General features: G+C 54.4%; 1 protein-coding gene across 4 annotated transcripts in view; it reads right to left on the bottom strand.

Annotated features, from left to right (window-relative positions):
• Positions 1-4,703: 4,703 nt before the first annotated feature.
• ZBED4 (zinc finger BED-type containing 4) overlaps positions 4,704-19,465 on the bottom strand; it is a 37,354-nt gene continuing 22,592 nt past the window's right edge. For all 4 annotated transcript variants that reach the window (XM_070053062.1, XM_051839190.2, XM_051839187.2 and 1 more), the window contains one exon: positions 4,704-15,706. In XM_070053062.1, coding sequence (XP_069909163.1) covers positions 11,936-15,394 — 3,459 coding nt within the window. In that variant the 5' untranslated portion in view covers positions 15,395-15,706 and the 3' untranslated portion in view covers positions 4,704-11,935. The remainder of the gene's footprint in view (positions 15,707-19,465) is intronic.

The raw sequence follows: 19,465 nt of genomic DNA, 5'->3' as shown, positions 1-19,465 counted from the left end.
CTGGTATAAATGTGTGTTCAGGGCTTCCAGTGTCGTCTTTCGGGCAACCACAGAAAGCAAACCCGCCAGACAAGGCGAGGCTTGTGGTTCTTCATGCCTGCCCACGATGGGACACAGACACCGCGTGCCCAGTTCCTAGGGTTGCTTCCTGCTGGCGCTCGCCCTGGGAGGCAGCCGGGGACAGCTCAGTACTTGGGACCCTGCCAGCCATGTGGGAAACCTGGACTGAATTCTGGGCTCCTGGATTTGGCTCAGCCCAGCCTGTGTGTTGCAGGCATTTGGGGAAATGAACTAGTGGGTGAAGATCTGTCTCTTTGGGTCTTTCTGCCTTTCAAATGAAATAAAAAATAAATAGAAATTTAACAAAACAGGCCAGAACTGTGGCATAGTGGGTAAAGCCACCACCTGCAGTGCCAGCATCCCATATGGACGCTGGTTTGAGACCCAGCTGCTCCACTCCTGATCCAGCTCTCTGCTATGGCCTGGGAAAGCAGCAGCAGATGGCCCAATGGCCGGCACCGTGGCTCAATACTCTAATCCTCCACCTTGCGGTGCTGGCACACCAGGTTCTAGTCCAGGTCGGGGTGTCGGATTCTGTCCCAGTTGCCCCTCTTAGACCAGGCCAGCTCTCTGCTATGGCCCGGGAGTGCAGTGGAGGATGGCCCAAATGCTTGGGCCCTGCACCCCATGGGAGACCAGGAGAAGCACCTGGCTCATGGCTTTGGATCAGTGTGGTGCGCCGGCCGTGGTGGCCATTGGAGGGTGAACCAACGGCAAAGACCTTTCTGTCTCTCACTCACTGTCTAACTCTGCCTGTCAAAAAAAAAAAAAAAAAAAAAAAAAAAAAAAGAAGAAGATGGCCCAAGTCCTTGGGTCCCTGTGCCCACGTGGGAGACCTGGAAGAAGATCCTGGCTTCTGGCTTCGGACTGGTGCAGCTCCGGCCAATGCGGCCATCTGGGGAGTGAACCAGTGGATGGAGGACCTCTCTCTCTTTCTCTCTGCCTGTCCTTCTCTCTGTGTGTAACTCAGGTAAAAAAATAAATCTTTAAAGAAATTAAAACAGGTTCGTTCTCATTTTGATTCCACCTTTTTTCACCTGCAGAGGGGACTGCATCGCTGTCATGGCTGCAACTGCCTGATACAGGCTGGTGGGGGTGGGTTGCTTCAGCTCATGGTCTCGGGGGCTCACAGTCCACGTGGCCGCAGAGGATGGCAGTGGTAGAGCTTGTGTGGAGCAACAGTTGTGGGGAGAGGGAGGCGGGAGCATATAGCAGGAAGCAGAGGGGCTGGGCCCGATTTGCTGTTAGTACCTGCCCTCAGGCCCCAGTGAGCGGGGACCTCCCCTGGCCAGGCACGTCACATGTTCCCACCATGCGGCCACGTTGGCCCCGCATCAGTCTTTTAAAAAGCCATGAGAGCATTTGGTGGACAGACCACTCTGTTCGTTGTGGCAGTGGCCATGTTGGCTGTTGGAGCTCGCTCTGTGTCCAGTGTGCATTTTGTACCTCAGTGAGGCTGTTGTGAGAAGATCACTCTGTGTGAGGGTCTCTTCCTGGCCTGTTCCATGGATCAGTCTGAGCACCAACACCATCCTTCCCTGATTGTGTCTGCGGGTTCGTCCTGAAGGCGGGGCATGTAAGTCCCCACGCCAGCCAGCTTTTGCTGAATTGGTCTGTCTCCCCTGCGATTCTCTGCATTCCTGTCATTTCTGGAATCAACTGTGACGGCACTGATTTATGCATCAAGTTTAGAAGGATCAGTGTTTTACCAAGGCTTCTAATCCATGAACATAGTATTTCTCTCCATATACTTGGATCTTTTAAACTTTCCTTCAGAATGTTTTGTGGTTTTCAGTGAACAGCTCCTGCACACCTGCTGTCAGATTCACCGTAAATGTTTCATATTCTTGATGCTGCCGGAATCGGTACTTTGCAGCACAGCTTTCGGGCTCGTGTGTGGACGGCAGCTCTGCTGCCTCACTCAGGAGTTGCAGGAGCTCCCGGAGGGCACAGAAGCCTCTGTACAGATGGTCTCGCCACTGGACAGACCACTCCTTCCTTCCCACCTCTTCCTGGCAAGAGTGGCCACCACCACCCTGGAGAGGCGGCAGAGGGGTCACCCTCTCCTTCACCACCACTCACACTATATGGTGAACTACCTAGGCTGGTTTTTTTTTTTTTTTAATTTATTTTTAAAAAAGATTTCTTAATTTTTAAAATATTTATTTCATTTTAATTACTTGAAAGGCAGAGCAACAGAGAGATGTTACGTTTACTAGCTCATTCCCCAAAAGACCCCAAGAACCAGGGCTGGGCCAGGCTGAAGCCAGGGACTTGGAACTTCATCTGGTCTCCCTCATGGGTAGCAAGAGCCCAAGCACTTGGGTCATCTGCTGCTGCCTTTCCAGCCGTGTTGGCAGGGGCCGCATCAGAAGCAGAGTGCCCAGGATTCAAATTGGTGCCCCCAAGTGGGGTGCTGACATCACCAGCAGCAGCTTAGCTCACTGCACAACACTACCCCTAGGCTGGGCACTTGATACATTTCACACGCACAGGTTTGGAGGCTAAAGGCCCAAACAGCTTGGTGCCAGCCCTGATGGGCACTCCCTCACTGCATTCCCCAGCAGATGGCATCACAGTGCCAGCAAGTACAACAGAGACCACATGTGTCCTCTAGGTCCACCCAGGCTACACCGTGTCAGCACCTCCTTTTTAGGGTGAGTGGAGGAGCTGGTGCTGTTTTGCATGACTGATAAAGCCGCCACCTGTGGTGCTGTCATCCCATATGGGCACTGGTTCAAGCCCTGGCTGCCCCACTTCCATCCAGCTCCCTTCTGATGTGCCTGAGAAAAGCAGTGGAGGATGACCCAAGTGCTTGAACCCCTGAACCCACATGGGAGATGTGAAGAGTCTCTTGGCTTTGGCCTGGTGCAGCCCCAGTTATTGTGGCCAGTTGGGGAGTGAACCAGCAGATGGAAGATCTGTCTCCCTCTGGCCTCCCATTTGGGGTGCAGGAGCCCAAACACTTGGACCACCTTCCACTGCTTTCCCCAGGCCATTAACAGGGAGCCGGATCAGAAGTGGAGCAACTGGTACTCCAACTGGTGCCCATATGGGATGTCAGCATCATAGGCGGTGGCTTTGCCTCCTACGCCACAGCACCAGCTCCTCCTTTTCAGTTTCTTCAATGACCCAGTGGTCATTCAGTAGCATGTTTTCTTAATTCCCAGGTACTTATGAATGTGCTCTTGTTCTTGTTGATTTCTAGTTTTGCTCCTTTATGTACTGAAAAGACCTGTGGTATGATTTCAGCCTTCTTAAATTTGCCGAGATGTGACTTGTGGCCTAATATGTGGTCTAGCCTGGAAAATGTTCCATGTGCTCAATGTGATCCTGTAGCAGCTGGGCGAAGCGTCCTGTATGTGTCTGTTAGGTCCACTTACTCGAGTGTTTCAAGTCTGATGTATCTTGATTGCTTTTCTGTTGGATGACCTGGCATTGAGTGGGGTGTTGAAGTGAGCCACTATTAATGTCCTGGAGTCTGTCTCCTTTATGTCTAATAGTATTTGCTGTATATCTGGGTGGTCTTGTGATGAGTGCATACATATATTTATGATTGTTATGTCTTCTTGCTGAATGGAACCTTGGATCAAAACATAATGTCCCTATCTCTTTTTATGGTTTTCAATTTAAAGTCTGTTTTATCTGTGACCAGGTTCACTATGCTGGTGAAAAAGTCATATCAAGATGGCCACTGAGGTGAAAAGGTCATGCCAAGATGGCCACTGACAACAGAAACTGCCTGGCAACAGGCCATGATTGGATGGCTTCAGAAACCACATGACAACAGAGCCTGACTGATGGCAGGCTGTGATTGGATGGTTTCAGAAACTGCCTGGCAACAAGAGCCTGACTGGCAACAGGCTGTGATTGGATGGCTTTGGAAACTGCCTGGCAAGAGGCTGTGATTGGTTGGGGCATAGACCACCCCTTGACTGGATTGGCTGGTCTTGGTTATATAAGCTGTTGTACTTTCTGAAATAAATGAGTGTGGGCTGCTCACCTCAGGCCTGCTTTCATGACTCCCGGGGTCTGTGTGGTGACTCCATGCCCCTTGCCCCCACCAAGCTCCTCCTCTCAGAAACGAATCCACTGCAACACTGTTGAGAAATCAACTGCAACATACGCCTGCTCGCTTTTGGTGTTCATTTTCCTGGTTCATCTTTTTCCAGCCCTTCACCCTCGTCTGTGTGTATCTGTGTGAAGTGAGTTTCTTGTAGGCATCTTGTAGGGAGGCCTTGAGTTTTTATCAATTTAGCCAACCTAAGTCTTTTGGTTGGAGAATTTATCCATTTACATTCGAGGTTAATGTTGATAAGAACTGAAGTCTGTCATTTTGTCGACTGAATAATTCTACCTGATCTGTTGGTGAGTTTGGTGGTGACGTTTTCAAGTTTACTCCCAACACAGGACCCCCTTCAGCATCTCGAAAGGCTGGTCTGGTGGTGGTGAATTCCAGTTTTGCTTATCTTAAAAATAGCTTTTTTCCTCTTCATTTTAAAGGATAGCTTCATTGGATATATAACATTCTTGACTGGAAGTTTCTTCTTTTAAGACCTTGAATACAGCTGGGAAGTCTGATGTTAATCCAATCGATTTTCTTTTATATCTAACTTCAGTGTCTTCAGGACTCTCTCCTTGTCTTTTTTTTTTTTTTTTTAATTATTTATTTGAAAGGCAGAGTTACAGAGAGGCAGAGACAGAAAGACAGGTCTTCCATCCGCTGGTTTACTCCCCAAATGGCTACAACAGCCAGAGCTGGGCCAACCCAAAGTCAAGAGCCTGGAGCTTCTTCTGAGTCTCCCACATGGGTGCAGGGGCCCAAGGAGTTGGACCATCTGCTGCCGCTTTCCCAGGCCATAGAAGCGAGCTAAACCAGAAGTGGAGCAGCCAGGACTCGAAGTGGCACCCATATGGGATGCCAGCACTGCAGGCAGCAGCTTTATCTGCTATACCACAGCACCAGCCCGTCCTTAACTTGTGACAGTCTGACTACAATATGCCTTGGAGAAGACCTTTCTTGGTTGAGTCTGGAGTTCTTTGAGCAGGTTCTCAACACTTTCTTTTGCTTCTCCTTCAGGAATACCTATAATACAAATCTTTGGTCGTTTAATGGTATCCCATAGCTCATGTACTTTTTTTTAAAAAAATAAATTTATTTTATTTGAAAGGTGGAGTTAGAAAGTCAGGAAGAGACAGAGAGATTCCCCATCTGCTGGTTCACTCCCCAAGTGGCCACAATGGCCAGGGCTGGACCAGGCAGAAGCCAGGAGCTTCTGGGTCTCCCACATGGGTGCAGGGGTCCATGCACTTGGACCATCCTCTGCTGCTTTCCCAGGCCACAGAAGAGAGCTGGATCAGAAGTGGAGCAGCTGGGACTTGAACCCACACCCACATGAGATGCTGGTGCTGCAGGCAGCTGTTTAACTCACTGTACCACTGTGTTTAACAGCACTAGCCCCTCTTCATTCTTTTTATTTTCATCTGATTGGGTTATTTCAAAAGTCTTGTCCTTGAGGTCAGAAATTCTTTCCTCCACGTGGTCTATTCTGCTGTTAAAGTCCTGAGTTGTATTATCACATGGAATATTTCATCTCCAAAATTCTTTCGTTGTTCTTAATGAGTTCCATCACTCATAGATTGCCCACTCCTTTAATCTGCGTTCTCTTACATTTCCTCGCCTGTCCTTACCACCACTTTCAATTGCACACTCCGTTGTTGCAGTTCCTTCAGTCCCGGATCTGGCTCTGGACTGTGTTCTGTTCGAGGCCTCACGCTGCCTTGCTTCCTGGCTCCTGTGCTCCTACGTTGATGCTATCACCCCTTCATGGAGTAGGTTTCCTGGAGAAGTTTACGGTTTAGCTGGAATGCAGGGTATCACCTGACTTGTTGCGTTAGCTTTGGTTCTAGGAGAGCCCAGGAGTGTAGGCTCCTCAGGAACTCCCTTGGTCTCAATGACTGTCAGTGTCTACAAGCACACAATGGTCTAGGCTGCTGCCGTTTGCAGGGATGGCCTTGTGGCTCTGCAGTAAGGCTCTCCCGGGAGGTGTGCCTGTGGCTCATCAGTCTCCCTGCTGAATGTGACAGCCAGGGCCTTGTTCTTGGTGTGAGGACGAATGGTAGCCGCCCCCTTGTCCCACTGGCAGACCCGAGTCATGCCAGGGCCTGTGGCAACGACTGCTGTGGCTGCAGCACTGTACGACACCATGACCACGGTCATGTTCTCAGGTCCTCCTAGGAGAGTCCAGCTGGTGCTGCAGCTTCGTGACGCCAACAGCCCTGGTCCTGGGACGAGGGGCTGTGAACTGAACCTTGCTCCAGTCCTACAGGGGAACTACCATGTACACAGGACGCTGCTCTGCAGGTTGAATCCAGAAAGGTGCAATGCAGGTAGGTTCTCCCCTGGGCCCACCAGGCGAGATGCCCGCGGCACTGGCTGTCGGAGTCCCGCGTCGCAGAGTGCAGCAGGGTCCCTGCCCGGGTCCCCCAGGGCTGCTTCTGGTGTTTCCCCCTAGAAGCTGAGGTGAATCCTCTGGCTCGCGTGCAGCGTGAGCACAGCTCTGGGGCGAATGCCCAAGAACTCCCACTGCTGCAGACGGGGGACCTGGCCTTGGCCCCACACGGTGCCTGGCTGACTTACTCTGGTAGGAATGGAATGGAGCTACACTGAGCCTGGCGCTCCTGGGCGGGGGGGAGGGGAAGGAAGTCGCACAGCTTCCAGGCTGAAGGCGTCCTTCGGGCTGCTGTAAATGTCAGTGGTGACTGGAATTCCCTTTCAGTGACTGTTTCCCACTCTGCCATGGCAAGACGGCTGCTCACACCTGGTGGCTGGCTGCAGCAATCTTTCTCTAAGATTTATTTATTTGAAAGCCAAGTTATAGAGAGGCAGAGAGAGGAAGAGAGACGTCTTCTATTTGCTAGTTCATTCCCTAAATGTCTGCAATGGCCGGAGCTGGGCCGATCCGAAGCCAAGAGCTGGGAGCTTCCTCCAGGTCTCCTGCACACGTGCAGAAATCCAAGCACTTGGGCCATCTCTACTGCTTTCCAAGACCATAGCAGAGGGCTGGATCCAAAGTGGGGCTGGGAGGTCTCAAACCGGTGCCCATACGAGATGCCCTCACTGGAGGCAGCTACGCCACAGCGCCGGCCCCCAGTGTCTGTCTTCTCTCCTCCTGTCTCATGGAGTCTTCATCATTTTTCACTTTTTTGTTGAACATTTCTGGGAGACCACTGGGGACGAGGTCCTTCCTTTGCCCCTTTGCCCTTCTGGTGCACAGGACTTCAAATTCCCACGAAGGCCAGGCCTGCCGATCTTTCTCTTGTTGCCTGTGCACTTGGCACATGAAAGACAGCAATGCCAAATTCATTGTTATGAAGCTGTTTTTCTGAGAATTTTGTAGTTCTAGGTCTTACATCTAGTTCACGGCTCCATTTTGAGTGAATTCATACAGCCAGCTGCCAGTTGCTGTTCCTTTGAAAGGTCTATTTTTCGGCACTCTGCTGTGGTGTGCCTATGGTGTAGGTTTCTGTTATTCATTTATCCTGCCTGGGAATCAGTGAAGCTCCGGCAGCCTCAGCTGAGCTTGTGGGCTGTGGGACATAGTCTTCCCCCTTCCACGTGGCCCCGCCCCTCCCTCTCCTTAGCTCCTCCTGCAGGGCTGGGCCTCTTCTGGACAGCTTGCCGCCCTTCTACCCAGAGTGCTGAGTCTCCATTCTGCCATGCATCCAGGTGGCCCTGGGTTTACCAGGCCTTGGCTTAGGACTTGTTTCACAGTGGCACAAAACTGACAGGCATTCAGTAGCATTTTTAATTTTGATAATTTTCCAGGCTAGGCCTCTGCAGTCTGATTCTTGCAGTGCTGGACAGCACCAGCAGGCACGCCCAGTCAGCCCCACGGTTGCAGGGGGAAAGGACCAACACTCTACAGTGGACACTGGTGTTTCCAAGCGAGGATGTCCAGCAGGTGTGTCAGCTGGCTTTGCATCACCGTAGCAAATCCCGGGGGGGGGGGGTGTTTGGATGGAAGGGAAGGCAGGGAGGGAGGCTCTGGCTCTCACTGCGGGAGTTCTCAGTGGTTCAGCTGTCTGGTGACAACGGCAGAGTGTGCACAGAGGAGCAATCACAACAGAAGCCAGGAAGCAGGGGCCAGCCCTCCCGTGAGAATGTTCCGAGGGCCTCTCACCAGACTCCCTCCTCGTCAGCGCCCCTACCCTAACGGTGAGGCGTACACAACTGCATGCGTCAGGGAGACGAGCTGTCCATCCCACCGCAGAGGTTGGGTACATGAAACCCATTCGTCTTCAGTATTTCCAATATGACAGGCCTGTGGGGACACCTTATCATAGGTCCTGAGGCGTCCTCATCTTAGTCAGAAAGTCCACGCAGGAAACATGAGTCTGTGGATCTCTCGCAGGTCTGCTCCTGCCGGCCATCACTCCCTTACCTTTCCGTCACTTGGTCCTATTTTGCCTGTTTCTGTATAAAGCGAAAGCAGCTCTGGTCTTTCCCTGAGAAAGCATTTGGTTTTCCTTTGGCAGAGGTGGGGTGGGGCCAGCGGAAGTGCTCAAGGCTGTGGAGACTCGTGCTCCCCAGGCTGTGCGAGGGCTGTGCGAGGGCTGCTCTGCAAGGGTCCTCCGCAAACTCCAGGGTCGTGGCAGATGGGCTCCCCTGCGCAGGAGCAGCCTGATGCGAACCAGCACCTGCCTCTGCGGGCGCCGCACCCTCGCCGTTGGGCCTACTTCTCCAAGGTTTCCTTTTCCACAAGACCTTGTCTCCTGGTGTCCTGGCCAACGTGACAAAGCTGCTGGCCTTCCCAGCCCAGTGCCACCACTGGCTGACGCTTCCTACGACGCCTCACAACCAGGTCGTCCACAAATGTCCCAACAGGAACATCTGAAAAAAAGGTGGGAATACAGGATTTTGCTTCCTCACATCTTGGCTTCCTTGGCTACATCCTGGTGTCTTCCAAACGCTCTTTATATTATTGGGTGTTTAGTGGTTAAGATGCCAGCTAAGATGCCCATGTCCTGGGGCTGGTGCTGTGGCGTAGCGGGTAAAGCTGCCACCTGCAGTGCCGGTATCCCATATGGGCACCGGTTTGAGTCCTGGCTGCTCCACTTCCAATCCAGCTCTCTGCGATGACCTGGAAAAGCAGAAGATGGCCCAAGTCCTTGGGCCCCTGCACCTGCGTGGGAGACCCAGAAGCTTCTGGCTCCTGATGGGTGCAGCTCCAGCCGTTGAGGCCATCTGGGGAATGAACCAGTGGAGGGAAGACCTCTTTCTTTATGTCTCTCTCTGTGTAATTCTTTCAAGTAAATAAATAAATCTTAAAAAAAAAAAAAAAAAAAAAGATACCCATGTCCCACATCACAGCTCTGGCTCCTGTTCTCAGCTTCCTGCTAAAGGCAGATGTGGGAGGCAGATGATGGCTCAAATAACTGGGCCTCTACCACCCACATGGGAGACCTGGACCAAGTTCCCAGCTCCTGGTTTCAATCCCGCTTTGGCCATAGGTAACCAGCAGATGGAAGCTCCCTAATTAAAAGCATATATATACCTTTTTAAAAAAATACATTTTTTACTTGGCCTTGACAGCTTTTGGGTAAAGGCTGGTCCAATTCCAGCGTCGGCTCATGTTCAGAAGTGGAAGGGAAAGGAATTTTAGCTTTAAATAAAGTTGTGTTTTATTAGGATGTGGCTGCTGCTAATTTTATTCACTGAAGACAGCTCTGTGGCATGTAAAGAGCTTTTTTTAATACCTGAAAGAGAGAGAGAGCTAAGTAAGTTAAGAGATTTAACTAAAATATCTAGCAGGGCCGGTGTTTGGTACACCACCAACATACCACATCAGAGTACTAGCTGCTCTGCTTCCAATATGGCTTCCAGCTAATGTGCCTGGGAAGGCAGTGGACAATGGCCCAAATACTTGGGCCTATGCCACCCATGTGGGAGACCCATGTGGGCCAGGCTCCTGGCTTCATCCTGGTCCATCCTTGGCCACTGTGGCCATCTGGAGAGTGAACCAGTGGATGGAAGATCTCTTATTCTCCCCTTGAAATAAATTAGCAAATCTTTGAAAACAAGATTTCATCTGGAGGCAGGGAAACCAGCAGAGTTCAGGTGATGGAGAGCCAAGGTGGAAGGCATTTCTCATGGCACCAGCACATGTTCGCCTGGTAACAGGCAGTCACTGCAGCGCTGGCGCTGGCGCTGGGCCTCGTCTGTGAGCACCGTGGGAGGGCAGGGATGGCTCAACCTCAAGTGCCACAAACACAAGAGAAGCCATGCTTTTCCTGGAACCCTTTTCATACACTGTTACTCAGAGCACTCCTGTGCAGAGCAACCCCGCGGGGCTGGGAACTTAAAAAACGTCAACAGAAAAGCTACTCCAGAAACGGGCGGGTCTCCCGAGAGGCACGAGGGTGCCAGGGCAGTGTCTCAGGGCTGCCCGAGGGCTCCCCAAGCTGATGCCACACTCCTAACCTGGCTCGCCAGGAACCCAAGACCTGGGAAGGCTGCACTGTCGATACTGTCGCCAGCAACGCCGCAGTGAGAACAACTTCCACTCTCCAGTGCCGCACGAGTGTGGCTTCCACACGTCATGTTTTATTAGCTGAAAAATAAAAAGCCACTGCCCACCAGCACTAGAAAACTGCAAATAAAAAGTTTAATTTCAGAAACTGAGTTCACCATTTATAAATACACTAAACCATAGTCAAATGCAAATTTAGATTAAGCATAGGTACAGTATTTTAAACAACTTTTTCAAAAGGTCATAGGCAAATGAGTGATTTAGCTCACTCAGAATATTTAACTGATCTGAAATGAGAAAATGAACTTTTTAAAAAGATATTAAAGCAAAAACTCCAGAGACACTGTTAAAGAACCTGACAACTGATATTTCATTTCATTCTGATGTCCTCAGGATTCTAGGATACCCCAGTGATGGCTAAATCTTCCCTATCACGAAACAAAAACAAAAACAAAAACCTGAGCACCTAAGGCTAAGGCTACCCCTACAACTGGAACATGACAAGCTGCTTTCCTGTTGATACGCCATCTCTTCTAGAACCTTCCACGTAATCTGACCAGACTGGGGGCCGGTGCACTTCGGCAGACGCAGTCAGTGGCGTGGGGGTTTGACCAGCAGGCACTGGCCAGCAGTCAGCATGAAGTGACACACTGAGGTCCCGTGGCAAGGGCCCTCGTGAGAACAGTGGGACATCTCTGAGTTCTGATGGGAGGAAACCTGAATGCAAGAACCTGAAATGGGAGCGGCCCGGTGACTGACAGCCGGCGGACCAGTCTCCACGCCACGCCCAGTGCAGCCAAGCTCTCCAATGCCAAGTCTGGGTCGCCGTGAACAGTCTCCTTCCACCTAGAGGGCTCCCTTCCTCCTCAGCTTGCTTAGCGCCTGCAGTGAGAAACCGCTCGGTCAGCGCGGCCTGACCGCCGCCTCCCACTCCCAGACCTCGCCTGACGGCCACAGAAGCCCTTGCTGCAATCAGCGCAGTTTTAGCTAAAGTACAGTACCTGATTTGTGTTTTTACATAATTGAATAAAAAGCCGACAGAACAAAATCGTTTACATCTTCTCGCCGCGCTAGTAAAACAAATCACTAACCCCCGACTTGTAAAAAACTTTACAGCTATGAATTAAAACCTAATCGCATTTCATAATCGACAAGACTGGCTATGTCTAGCGGACTTAAAACACCGCGATCCCTGGCCTGGAGGAGCAGTAAGGCACGCGGAGACATTACGGTGAGCGCTGGAGGGTGGCCCTGAGAGTGCCTGGTCCATGTCGTGCACGGCCCCAGCGGGAGCGAGCGAGAGCCCAGGCAGAGGCTCCCCGTGAGGGCGGCTCTGTCGAGTGTCAATACTGGAAGTATATTAGGGGGAGGTTCACTTTCAGGAAGATCAGTTTCTCAAAATGCTCCATCATGAGCCTGGACTGGCCGCAGCTGCCGCTCTCGGTGGGCGTGCTGAACAGCTTCTCCGAAGGGACGGTGCTGGGCGGGCAGCCCAGAAACCTGACGGCCAGCGCGGACAGCCCCGGCCAGGCGGCCTTCTTCAGGGCCCAGTAGGCGAGCGGGTCACAGCTGTGGTCGATCGCCTCCTCCTCCAGGTACGCGAGCACCATGTCCTCAGGCAACTTCTCTCTCTGACCTTCCTTCTTCACCTTGGCCACGAGTGACCACAGGTCATCCCCTCTGGCACAGTCCTTCGAGGGGGAGCCCGCGTCGCAGCCGCTGGAGGCAGGCGTGGTATCTGAGGTAGAATTCATTAGTTCTAGCTCCCTGATCAAGTCTCGCTTGTACTGCTCGGCCTCCTCCTCCGTGAACAGGGAGGCTTTGTAACGAGGGTCCAAGAGCGTGGCGAAGATGTACCTGGGGTCGTGCAGGGTGGCGGCCAGCCGGCTGACCATGGCCTCCTTCAGAGACTTGAGCATGGTGTCGATGCCCATGGTCTCCTGGGCCAGCGTCTCCATCTTCCTGTTGAGGATGTGGATCATGGGGATGACCTGGCTCAGCGTGGACACGCGGGAGCGCATCTCCCGGCTCGCAGCCTCGAAGGGCTTCAGCGCGTGGCACACGGACTGCATGACCTCCCACTGGTCGCAGCTGATCAGCTCTCTGAAATCGCACTCGGCCGCCATCTCGCTGACGGCCCGCTTCTGCTCGATGAGCCGCTCCAGCATGTGGAACGAGGTGCTCCACCTGGACGGGACGTCCTGCAGCAGGTGGTGCTGGGGCAGCTCGTACGCCCGCTGCAGCTCCGCCAGCTTCTCCTTGGCCCGGGGCGAGCGGTGCACCCGCTCGCAGACCTTCCGCGCGATGCTCAGCAGGTTCTGCACCATCCTCTGGCTCTTGATGGCCTCGCTGACGATCAGGTTCACCGTGTGGCTGAAGCACTGCACGCTCGAGTGCTCCCCCTCGTTCAGGGTCTTGGCGATGCTCGGGTTGTCCGTGACCGTGATGCCGACCTGGAGGCCGATGGACGTCACCCAGGCTTCCCACCAGCACTCCAGCTGCTTCTGGATGCTGTTGCCGCTGTAGTCGCAGTCGACCTGCGACACGTCCAAAAGTGCTGAGCAGTGGTGGTCCTCACAGTGGGGCCGCGCCGACTCGAAGGTGACCCAGTGAGCCGTGAGGGTCAGGTACTCCCGCGTCTGGTTGCTCATCCAGATGCCGGACGTGAAGTGGATCACCCCGCTCTCGGCTCCCCTCAGGTGCGACACGATGATCTGCTGCACGTTGTCGTACATGCCCGGGATAGCCGTCCTGGAGAAGTAGGAAGGAGAGGGCAGAGAGTACTGAGGGTTCAAGTATTCCAGCAGCCGGTTAAAGCCGACGCTGTCCACCAGAGAGTAGGGCTGGAGGTCAAGTGCAATCATCTCGGCTATGAGGCTTGTGATCTTTTTGGCAACCGGGTGAGAATCGTAAAACTTCTCGGTGGTGTCAAAGGAGGGCGCCCCGGGCAGTTCCGCGCTTGGGGGCCCGCGGGGCACGGGGGCGTCGGGCTTCAGCGCGCTGCCGTGGAACCGCTGCAGGTGCCGGAGGAGGCAGCTGGTGCCCAGGTTGGTGGGCTTCTTCCCCCGGCTGATGGTGCGGCCGCAGTGCAGGCACACCACCTTGGTGGAGTCTGCGGAGCAAATGGAAAAGTGGTTCCACAACTTCGAGGTCTTCTTGCTACTCACAGGAAACGTGGCCTGACTGCCCCTGCTGACCGCCGCCGGCAGGTCGGCCAGCCTGGAGGAGGAGCTTTCTGCAGAGGCCAACGTGGCGTACGGAGAGTTGGCCAGACTGGCTCCCAGAAAGCCCTTCTGGCCCCCGACGACTTCGGGGTGGCGTCGGTACAGGTGGCGCATCAGGCAGCTGGTGCCCACGTCGCCCTTCTTGCCCCGGCTGATGACGCAGCCGCAGTACCGACACACGGCCTTGAGGCTGTCCATGGGGGCCAGCGAGAAGTGGTGCCAGACTTCCGACTTCAGCCTCTTCATCACCTTCTTGTTCTGCTGGAAGACGGTGCCGGCCTCCGGCCGCCGGGGACTCGGCTCGTCAGCCTGCTGCTTCTCCGGGGAGGACACGGCCGAGGCCTCTCCCACGTCGTCGGAGGAGGACAGCACGGACGCGTCCTCCAGGAACGCGTCTCCAGGGTTCAGTCGCGACTGCAGGTCGTCAGCCAGCCTGTCGGGGGAGGAGGCGGCCGAGCGCGACTCTCCGACCAGCTTCCCCGGGGAGGACCCAGCGTGCAGCTCGCCCTCGGGAGGCAGCAGCGCAGGCAGCAGGGTGGGCGAGGCCGAGTAGAGGGGCGGGATGCCCGGGCCGCCCCCGTTCTCCCGCAGCACGATGGAGCGGTGCGCCCGCCACATGTGCCGGATGAGGCAGCTCGTGCCCAGGTCCTTCCCGTTCTTGCCGCGGCTGAACTCGTTCATGCAGTGGATGCACACGGCCTTGGAGTTGTCGAGGGGCGACAGGTAGAAGTGCTTCCACACGGCCGACCGCCGCCTGGACCCAGACGCGCTCTTGGGCAGCGGGAGGCTCTTCTCCGCCAAGCCCTCTGCCGCGTCGTCGTACTGGAGGGCGGGCAGCTGGGGCGACGCCCCTGCCAGGACCTCTTCCCTGCCGCACTTGTCAGAAACAGACATGTCCGAGGAGACGTCTTCAGAGGACACCACGGACACCGACTCCTCCGTCACTCGGTCGGGGGACGGCATCTTCGAGGCCATCTTCTGCACCAGCTTCGCGGGCGAGAGCACGGAGCCGAGGTCGCCCACGTCCGCCGGCTGCGAGGGCAGCAGGAGCGAGGCCGAGGGCAGCGCGGCCACGCCCCCGTTCTCCGGGACGAGCACCGTGGGGTGCGCCCGGCGGACGTGCCGCATGAGGCAGCTCGTGCTCAAGTCTTTCTCGTTTTTGCCCCGACTGAACTCCTTCATGCAGTACATGCAGATGGCCTTCGTGCTGTCTCTGGGCGAGATAAAAAAATGCTTCCAGGCGGGCGACTTCTTCCTGGAGCTCACGTGGCGGCTGGAGAGCAGGCTCTGGGCCACGGCCTCCATGGCCACGTCGTACAGCGTGCTGCTGTAGCGCGAGAACAGAGGCCCGTACTCGTCGTCCTTCTCCCTCTCGGGCGGCGCACAGGGGCGGCCCGGCCCTCCGGCCTCGGCCTGCTCATCCCCGCTGTCTGTCTGCCTCACGTCCTCCTGCTCGCTCGGGAAGGCCATTCTTTCCAAACCGTGACCAGGAATCTGATCATCCTCCTCTTCTATTTTAAAATTTACAGAATCCAAATCCTCATCCCCTCTGGGACGAGCTTCCTGGTCATTCTCCATGACTGACCATAACTATTCTGCTTGATTTGTTATGTCAGCATCTTAGAATAAAAAACAGACACAAAGGCTCGTGTGTGCCCCTGCGGGGAGACGGCCGCGGCCTCTGCGTGACGCCGCCGCCTCTCTGGCTGCTCCCGCACATCACTGACACGCACACCGCACGACCCCTGGAGCACTCGGCACTGCCGTCCGGAGAGTCTGTGGCTAAGCCCTTCATGGTATCGGCGTGCGGCTCTGCAGGGCAGACGGGCTTCTCACGTGCAGACAGGACCCGTGCCACTCCGCCTGCAGCGCCCGCGTCCTCGGCATCACCTGTGAGAGAGGAAACCAGGGTGAGCACAGAAACGCGGCACAGCTCCGAGTGCCTCTCCCGCTCTGGAGACGCCAGCCTCAGCGCACGGAGAAGAGCTTGCTCGTTACCTGCCACCCACACCACCCACACCCGTTAGCACTGCAAAGGAGAGTGCAGACAGGACTTCCCACTCAGCCGCTCAGCCGCAGAAGGGCTGCGGGGCGCGGATACCGCCCTACCACCTCTGCCCTCAGGCCACCAGAGGAACTTGCGGCCGCTACAACCGGCAGAGCGAGACTCCTAGCAGTGGTTCCTTCTGCTCTGCTCTGGGAACCAACATTCAAAACAAGAATCTTGGGGCCTGCGCTGTGGCATAGTGAGCTAAGCCTCTGCCTGCCGCAATGGAATCATATGGGCGCTGGTTCAAGTCCTTGGGCCCCTGCACCCACGTGGGAGACCCGGAAGAAGCTCCAGCCGTTGCAGCCATGGGCGGGGGGAGTGGACCACCAGTTGAAGACCTTTCTCTCTGTCTTTCCCTCTCTCAGTAACTCTACCTCTCAAGTAACTTAAAAAAACAAAAGCTTCCAGTTCACTGATGAAACAGTGTGCAGACAAAACCGAATATAAGAGACGCACCAAGGTCCTACGCCTGAGGGCCGGGGCGGGCACCGGGCACAGCAGCTAAGCCTGCGATGCCGGCGTCCCACACTGGCGTGCTGGCTCGAGCCTGGCTGCTGAAGCTCCCGGGAAGGCGGCAGAGGACGCCCCACATACCTGGACCCCCCCATCCATCCAGGAAACCCAGGTGGAGAACCAGGCTCCCAGCCCAACTTCAGCCTCACCCAGCCCTGGGGATGAGCCCCTGATGGAAGGTCCCCCCTCCTCTGTCACTCTGCTTTCAAGTAAATAAATAAATAAATAAATATTTGGGGGGGCTGAATTCCATAGGAGGAAAGCCACCTCCGACCAGTTTCCCTCCTGGGAGGAGCTGGGCCACTGTGGGGAGCAGGGACCGGCAGACCGGTACAGACCACAAGCCTGGAACTGCAACGAGTGTTAGAAATGAAGGCAAAAATCGTAACAAGACAGGAGGGGGCGGCGCTGTGGCTGGTGGGTTGGAGCCCCAGCCAACAGCACTGGCATCCATGTGGCGATGGTTCGCGTCTCGGCTGCTCCACTTCTGCTACAGCTCTCTGTTAATGACCTGGGAGGGCAGATGGCTCAAGTCCTGGGACCCTGCATCCATGTGGGAGACCCAGAAGAAGCTCCTGGCTCGGGATACAGATCAGCTCAGCTCTGGCCATTTGGGGAGTGAACCAATGGATGGAAGATCTCTCTCTCTCTTCCTCTCTGTATAATTATGTCTTTCAAATAAATAAAATAAATCTTAAAAAAAAAAAAAAGAAATGAAGGCACATATTGAGACAACACAGGAGCATAGAGGATGGAGAACAGCAGTGGGCACATCAGGACACAACAGAGGCAAGACAGTAAAGATGATGACGTCATAAGGGGGCAAGAGCGCAGCAGTTTATTATAAAGTAGAAAAAAGTGGCAGTATGGCAACACTCCCACTGTAATAAAACTGGATACTAGAAAATCCCATAAAAATTATTTTAAAAATTTATTTATTTGACAGAATTCTCATCTATTCACTCCACAAATCTCTGCAATGGCCAACCCACATGGTGCCAGGGACCCCACTACTTACACTCAGGCCACTGGAGCCAGGTATCAAACCCAGGTACTCAGATGTGGGACACAAAATTCTTTCTCCCTTTTTAAGATTTATTATTTGGGGGGGTGGGGATTGACTGATCCTCCACCTACTGGTACACTCCCCAAATGATGGCAACAGCTGGCCCTGGGCCAGGTGGAAGCCAGGAGCCAGGAACCCCATTCTGGATCTCCCTCGTGGGTGGAGGGAACTCAAGACTTGGGCCATCCAGATCAGACCTGGAGCAGTTGGGGCTGGAAGCGGCGCTCTGATACAGGATGCTGGCGTCACATGCGGCAGCTTTACCCGCTACACCACACGCTGGCCCCCAAGCAAGAGTCTTAACCAGCATCTTAGCTGCTAGGCTAAAAACTCGCCCCCAGAGTTACCTGTCCAAGCACTACTGGGCACACAAGGAAGCGGGAAACTGGCCAAGGGAGCTGACACAGCCGGCTGTGCAGATGCAGGAGCTGAGCCTCATACCTCCAACTGCACAGGAAGTGAGGCAGCGAGGGACTCACATCACTGAGTGAGAGCAGCTGGGACAACTGCATGAGCGAAGCTGGCGCACGACTGCCCTGTAAACCGCCCCACAGGAATACAAATCGCTCAACCAGACCAAGTGCAGGCGGTTCTGCAAGAAAGCATTCCTGGCGACTCCCAAGACAAGATTTGCATAACCGTGAACCATTCCAGGGCAGGCATGCAGCCCAGCAGCCACGGGGGCCTGGGTTCCAGTCCTGGCTCGCTCCTGACTCCAGCTTCCCGCCAGTGCAGACCCTGGAGGCAGTGGTGAGAGCGCCAGGCTGGGCACTGCCACCCTCGTGGGAGACCTGGACTGAGCTCCTGGCTCTGGCTCCGCTGGCACTCCGGCGCCGAGGGTCAAGCCTCTGCCTGCAACGCGAGCGTCCCATCTCAGAGAGCTGGCCTGAGGCCTGCTGCTGCGCTTCTGATCCAGCTTCCAGGAAGGCAGAGCATCATGGGCCGGTGCCTGGGCCCTGCAACCCAGAATGGAGCTCCGGGCTTTGGCCTGGCCCAGCCCACTGCGGCATCTGGGGAGGGATCCAGCAGAAGAAGAGCTCTAGCAAATCAATCAATCAATCTACAAAAAAAAAGGAATTGAAAGTCTAGGGCTAGGATGCCACAGGAGATGCCCACACCCCTCTGAGTCCCTGGGTTCAAGTCCTGGCTCTGCTACTGGCTCCAGCTTCCTGCTCAGCTGCTCCCCGGGAGGCAGGAGATGGGTCAAGTGTTGTGTCTACCCCCACCTGGGCGAGGCAGACGGGGTTCCCAGCTCCTGGCTTCCCCTTCTCCAGCCCTGGCTACAGAAGGCATTTCAGGAATGAACGAACAAACAGACGGAAGTTCTGTTTGCTTCTTTCTCTGCTTCTCAAGTGAATCAAAACAAAAACAAAAACAGTAGACATCCTTAAAAGAAAGCTTGTATTTTTGGTGAAAAAAAAAAATCCATGCAGTTTTTCATGACATGCACTTTCTTTAAGATTTTATTTATTTGAAAGGTAGATTTACAGAAAAAGGGGGAGGAAGGGAGGGAAAGATAGAGAGGTCTTCCATCTGCTGGTTCACTCCCCAAATGGCTGCAAGAGCCAGAGCTGGGCCCATCCAAAGGCCAGGAGCCAGGATCTTCTTCCAGGTCTCCCACGTGGGTGTAGGGGCTCAAACGCTTGGGTCATCCTCTATTGCTTTCCCAGGCCAGAGCAGAGAGCTGGATCGGAAGGGGAGCAGCCGGGACTGCAACTGGCACGCATATGGGATGCCAGCACTGCAGGCAGTGGCTTCATTGGCTACGGCACAGTGCCAGCCCCATGCTATAAGTTTTCAATGAATTTCTTTTTAGAGGCTTGCACTGCGGTATAGCAGGGAAAGCCACTGCCTATGATGCTGGCATCCCACATGTGCACCAGTTCCTGTCCCAGCTGCTCCACTTTAAAAAAAAAAAAAAAAAAGATTTATTTCTTTGCAAGGTACGTTTATAGACAGAGAGAGGGAGAGACAGAGAGAATGGTTTTCCATCCGCTGGTTCACTCCCCAAATGGCTGCA

This window comes from Oryctolagus cuniculus, chromosome 11 (assembly GCF_964237555.1).
Source record: "Oryctolagus cuniculus chromosome 11, mOryCun1.1, whole genome shotgun sequence".
Classification (NCBI taxonomy): domain Eukaryota; kingdom Metazoa; phylum Chordata; class Mammalia; order Lagomorpha; family Leporidae; genus Oryctolagus; species Oryctolagus cuniculus.
This window is presented reverse-complemented; position numbering and strand designations above follow the sequence as displayed.